Consider the following 6,621-nt stretch of genomic DNA (forward strand, 5'->3'; position numbering starts at 1 on the left):
AAAAAAAGTAGTAATGTGTATACATAAACTATTTATTACTCAAAAACTAAAATATTCTTAAATGACTATATCAGTTATTTTAAAGCCATTAAAATGCTCTAAAATCTGATAAAAAACTTAAGTATTTAAAATATTTACAGTGTTTAAAAACAAGGTAGAAAGATGTACACAAAAACTCTAATAACTCGATTACTAACAAATTTTAAAATGTATTAGTATAGCTATTTTAAAGCTCTTGAACAGATCTAAAACATGACACAAAACTTAGGTATTTAAATACATAGAGTTTCCTAAAACTGGGAAGGCATCTTCAATCATATATAGTAATTATTTGAAATCTTACAAATTTTAAAATTTATTATAGCTATTTTAAAGGTCTATAAGTGCATAACAACATGATGCTAAACATAAGTATTTATTATACATAAGTTGTCTAAATAAAAAGATGTAATTTGTACACATAACCTAAAATAACTAGAAAAATAACAAATTCTAAAATGTTTTAAAACAGTCATTTTAAAGCTCTTAAAATGCTCTAAAACCTGAGAAAAAACTTAAGTATTTAAAATATTTAGAGTGTCTAAAAATAAGGTAGGCAGATGTACACAAAAACTCTAATTACTCGAAAACTAACAGATTCTAAAATGTTTTAAAACAGTCTTTTGAAAGCTCTTGAGAAGCTCTAAACATGATGCAAAACTTATGTATTAAAATACATAGAGTTTCAAAAAACTGGGAAGGCAGCTTCAATCATATAATGTAATTAGTCGAAATATTACAAATTTTAAAATGTATTAGTATAGCTATTTAAAGGTATATAAGTGTCCAACAACTTGATGTTTAGCATAAGTTTTTATTATACATATATTTTGTCTAAATAAAAAGATGTAATTTGTACACATAACTTATAATAACTCGAAAACTAACAAATTCTAAAATGTTTTAAAACAGTTATTTTAAAGCTGTTGAAATGCTCTAAAACCTGATAAAAAACTTAAGTATTTAAAATATTTACAGTGTTTAAAAACAAGGTAGAAGGATTTACACAAAAACTCTAATAACTCGATTACTAACAAATTTTAAAATGTATTAGTATTGCTATTTTTAAGCTATTGAACAGCTCTAAAACATGACACAAAACTTAGGTATTTAAAATACATAGAGTTTCTAAAAACTGTGAAGGCAGCTGCAATCATATACTGTAATTACTCGAAATCTTACAAATTTTAAAATGTATTAGTATAGCCATTTTAAAGCTCTTTAAATGCCAAAAAACCTGATGCTAAAAACAATACTTAATATACATAGGTTATTTAAAAAAAAAGTAGTAATGTGTATACATAAACTATTTATTACTCGAAAACTAAAATATTCTAAAATGACTATATCAGTTATTTTAAAGCCATTAAAATGCTCTAAAATCTGATAAAAAACTTAAGTATTTAAAATATTTACAGTGTTTAAAAACAAGGTAGAAAGATGTACACAAAACTCTAATAACTCGATTACTAACAAATTTTAAAATGTATTAGTATAGCTATTTTAAAGCTCTTGAACAGCTCTAAAACATGACACAAAACTTAGGTATTTAAAATACATAGAGTTTATAAAAACTGGGAAGGCAGCTTCAATTATATAATGTAATTACTCGAAATCTTACAAATTTTAAAATGTATTAGTATTGCCATTATAAAATTCTTTAAATGCCAAAAAACCTGATGCTAAAAACAAGTCCTTAATATACATAGGTTTTTTTTATAAAGAGTAGGAATTTGTATACATAAAATTTTATTTTGAAAACTAACAAATTCTAAAATGTTTTAAAACAGTTATTTAAAGCTCTTGAAATGCTCTAAATCTGAGAAAAAACTTAAGGATTTAAAATATTTACAGTGTTTAAAAACAAGGTAGAAAGATGTACACAAAAACTCTAATAACTCGATTACTAACAAATTTTAAAATTTATTAGTATAGCTATTTTAAAGGTCTATAAGTGCCCAACAACATGATGCTAAACACAAGTTTTATTATACATAGTTGTCTATTGCCGAGGCGCGTTGTGGTTTCTTCGAGCTTGTGCTTTATTTTACGTCAGGCAGGTAGCTAACCTAACCTAACAACCCTCCTCCTTTATCTGTCTTGGGACCGGCAACATGACCCTCACGATCATGTAGGCGAAGTTACACAACAATACTACAATAAAGATAGATACTTCTGGGATACAACAACACGAGAATTATACAAAAGACGTTTAAGAGAAAAAATCGAACTGAACCCAGCTGATAATCGTGACGAAGTAAACACTATATGGCTGAAACTAAAAAAACATAAAAAGCGCGGCCATAGAGGCATTGGGAACCAAGAAATGTAAAAAACGAGGCGTCGCAAAAAAAAACTCCATGGTTCTGCGAAGAGATAAAAGAACAATGTAAGAAGAAAAAACAAGCCTACCTTAAATATCTAACAACTAGAACTGCCGAGTCTTACAACGCATACAAAAACATCAGGAACGAAACTGGTACGCTAGTTAGAAGAATGAAGGACATGCACTGGGAAAAGTTCTCAAAACAACTAGAGAAGGACTTTTACGGTCTCCAAAAACAAATGTGGAGATTCATTAGAAACCAGAAGAAAGAAATTACGGAATTAATACCAGTAAGCCAAATTGATAAGGAAACATGGACCGCATATCTAAAAGACCTATACAGGATGACCAACCTAGCACAACACAAGGTGTCCCAGATATCATGATAAATAATAACATCTCTATCGACGAAGCTGACATGAGAAAAGCACTGTATGGATTGAAAAATAGGAAGAGCCCTGGTCAAGACGGCATCGCGAATGAACTCCTCAAATACGGTGGAGAAAGATTGGTTCAGGAGTTGACTATTCTCACACAAAGGATCCTCGAACAACAAAAAATTCCGGACGAATAGAGAACAAGCACAATGATTTTACTCTTTAAAAAAGGAGATAAAAAGCAGCCCGGAACTATAGAGGAATAAATCTGCTATGCACTACCTTGAAATTAGTCACCAAAGTAATCTCAATCTTATCAGTGAAAGATAACACTAGCTGACGAGCAACAAGGGTTCAGACCTGGACGATCATATACAGATGCAGCATTCGTCGTCAGACAAATAACGGAAAGTCGATAGAATATAATAAACCGGCGTTCTTCTGCTTTATAGACCTACAAAAAGCGTTCGATAGGATACGACTAACTGATGTGGTTCATCTCCTCTATAACAGACAAATACAAACAACATCATAAAAACAATAGAAGATATATACCAGAACAACAACATACAGGCAAAGATAGATAACGAACTAACAGAACCCATAACACTGGAAGAGGCATTAGACAGGGAGACTCACTGAGCCCGCTACTATTCAATATATATGGATGAAATTATAAAAAAGTCTGTAACAGAGAGGTTATAGGATGGGAGATAAAGAACTGAAAATCATATGCTATGCAGACGACGCAGTTTTAATAGCGGAAAATGAAGACGATCTGCAGAGACTTCTACATGAGTTCAACACAATGGCTCAATCTCTTGGGATGGTAATATCTACATCCAAAACTAAGTGCATGACCACATCCAAGATACCCCTTAGATGTAAATTGGTGGTTGATGGGAGCATTATACAACAAGTGATGAAGTTTGACTACTTAGGCATAGAAATTTCCAGCTTTGGTGAAATAGAAACGGAAGTAAGAACACAAGTGGTTAAGGCAACAAGAGCTGCGGCACAACTCAATGACACCATATTCCGCAACAAACATCTCAGAATAGACACAAAAAGCCGTATTTACAAGGCCACTATAAGACCCATACTAACATGCGGCGGAAACAAGACCCGAGACATTAAAACCCGCCAGATGATGGAGGCAGCGGAAATGAAAATAATCCGGAGAATAACCGGAAAATCTCTATGGGATAGACAAAGAAGTGAAGCCCTCAGAAGAACATGCCAAATCGACAACATCAATGATTGGGTATTGGGGAGGAAAATTCAGTGGAACGATCACATAACCTGAATGACAGGAGACCGAATTGTGAAGATCGCTAGAGATAGATCACCACTAGGGAAACGAAGCCCTGGAAGACCACGAAAACGATGGGCGGACAATATACCTACAAAAAGCGTGTGTTGCGATGAAGAACAGGCAATATGCCTATTTGGACGCTGGAAGAAGAAGATAGTTGTCTAAATAAAAATACGTAATTTGTACACATAACTTATAAAACTCGTAAAAAACAATTCTAAGATGTTTTAAAACAGTTATTTTAATGCTGTTGAAATGCTCCAAAACCTGATAATACTTAAGTATGAAAAATATTTACAGTGTTTAAAAACAAGGTAGAAGTATGTACACATAAACTCTAATAACTCTATACTAACAAATTTTAAAATGTATTAGTATAGCTATTTTAAAGCTCTTGAACAGCTCTAAACATGACACAAAACTTGGGTACTAAAAATACATAGAGTTTCTAAAAACTGGGAATGCAGTTGCAAACCATATCTGTAATACTCGAGATCTTACAAATTTTAAAATTTAATAGTATAGCTATTTTAAAGCTCTTAAATGCCAAAAACCTGATGCTAAAAACAAGTACTTAATATACATAGTTTATTTAAAAAAAAGTAGGACTGTGTATACATAACCTTAATTACTCGGAAAGTAACAGATTTCAAGATGTCTAAATCAGTTATTTTAAAGCTATTAAAATGTTTTAAAACCTGATAAAAAAACTTAAGTATTTAAAATACTTAGAGTGTTTAGAGACAAGGTAGGCCAGATGTACATAAAAATCTAATAACTCGAAAACTAACAGATTTTAAAATGTTTTAATACAGTCTTTTAAAAGCTCTTGAAAAGCTCTAAAACATGATGAAAAACTTATGTACTTAATATACATAGAGCGTTTAAAAGTGGGAAGGCAGCTTCAATTATATAATGTAATTACTCAAAATCTTAAAAATTTTAAATGTATTAGTATTGCCTTTTTAAAGGTCTATAAGTGCTCAACAACATGATGCTAAACATAAGTATTTAATATACATAAGTTGTCTAAATAAAAAGATGTGATTTGTACACATGAACAAATAATAAACTCGAAAACTAACAGATTCTAAAATGTTTTAAAACAGTCTTTGAAAGCTCTTGAAAAGCTCCAAACATGATGCTAAACTTATGTATTAAAATACATAGAGTTTCAAAAAACTGGGAAGGCAACTTCAATCATTATTTAATAACACGAAATCTTACAAATTTTAAATTTATTAGTATAGCTTTTAAAGGTCTCTAAGTTGCCCAACAACATGATGCTAAACATAAGTATTTAATATACATAAGTTGTCTAAATAAAAAGATGTGATTTGTACACATGACACAATATAACTCAAAAACTAACAGATTCTAAAATGACTAAATCAGTTATTTTTAAAGCCATTAAAATGCACTAAAACCTGATAAAAATCTTAAGTTTTTAAAATACTTAGAGTTTTAGAAACAAGGTAGGCAGATGTACACAAAAACTCTAATAATTTGAAAACTAACAGATTATGAAATGTTTTAAGACAGTCATTTAAAAGCTCTTGCACAGCTCTATAACCTGATAGTTGTCTAAATAAAAGATGTAATTTGTACACATACCCTATAATAACTCGAAAATTAACAGATTCTAAAATGACTAAATCAGTTATTCTAAAGCCATTAAAATACTCTAATACCTGATAAAAATCTTAAGTTTTTAAAATACTTAGAGTGTTTAGACACAAGTAGGCAGATGTACAAAAAACTCTAATAATTTGAAACTAACAGATTCTATAATGTTTTAAACACTCATTTGAAAGCTCTTGAACAGCTCTTTAACCTGATAAAAATCTTATGTAAGAAAACATATTTACAGTGTTTAAAACAAGGTAGAAAGAGTACACAAAACTCTAATAACTCGATAACTAACAAATTTTAAAATGTATTAGTATAGCTATATTAAAGCTCTTTGAATAGTTATAAAACATGACACAACTTATGTACCTAATGTACATAGAGTTTATTAAAACTTGGAAGGCAGATTCAATTATATAATTTAATTACTCGAAATCTTACAAATTTTAAAATTTATTAGTATAGCCATTTGAAGCTCTTAAAATGCCAAAAACCTGATGATTAAAAAAATATCAATATACATAGGTATTAAAAAAAAGTAGTAATGTGTATATATAAACTTTTTTATTACTCAAAAACTAAAAGATTCTAAATGACTATATCAGTTATTTTAAAGCTATTAAAATGCTCTAAAATCTGAGAAGAAACTAAGTATTTAAATATTTAAGTGTCCGAAAATAAAGTAGGCAGATGTAAACAAAAAACTCCAATAACTCGAAACTAACATATTCTGAAATGTTCTAAAATGTCGTTTAAAAGCTCTGAAAAACTAAGACCTGATATAAATCTTATGTACTTAAAATACATAGAGTTTCTAAAACTGGGAAGGCAGCTTCTATCATATAATGTAATTACTCGAAATCTTACAAATTTAAAATGTATTAGTATAGCCTTTCTAAAGGTCTATAAGTGCCCAAAACCATGATGCAAAACAT

General features: G+C 29.8%; 1 protein-coding gene across 1 annotated transcript; it reads left to right on the top strand.

Annotated features, from left to right (window-relative positions):
* The first annotated feature begins 3,448 nt into the window (after positions 1-3,448).
* LOC122523740 lies at positions 3,449-4,048 on the top strand. Its single transcript, XM_043645633.1, has one exon. The coding sequence runs from the start codon at positions 3,449-3,451 to the stop codon at positions 4,046-4,048; it is 600 nt and encodes a 199-aa protein (XP_043501568.1).
* Positions 4,049-6,621: the final 2,573 nt, after the last annotated feature.

Source organism: Polistes fuscatus, unplaced genomic scaffold (genome assembly GCF_010416935.1).
Source record: "Polistes fuscatus isolate 324 unplaced genomic scaffold, CU_Pfus_HIC Scaffold60, whole genome shotgun sequence".
NCBI lineage: Eukaryota > Metazoa > Arthropoda > Insecta > Hymenoptera > Vespidae > Polistes > Polistes fuscatus.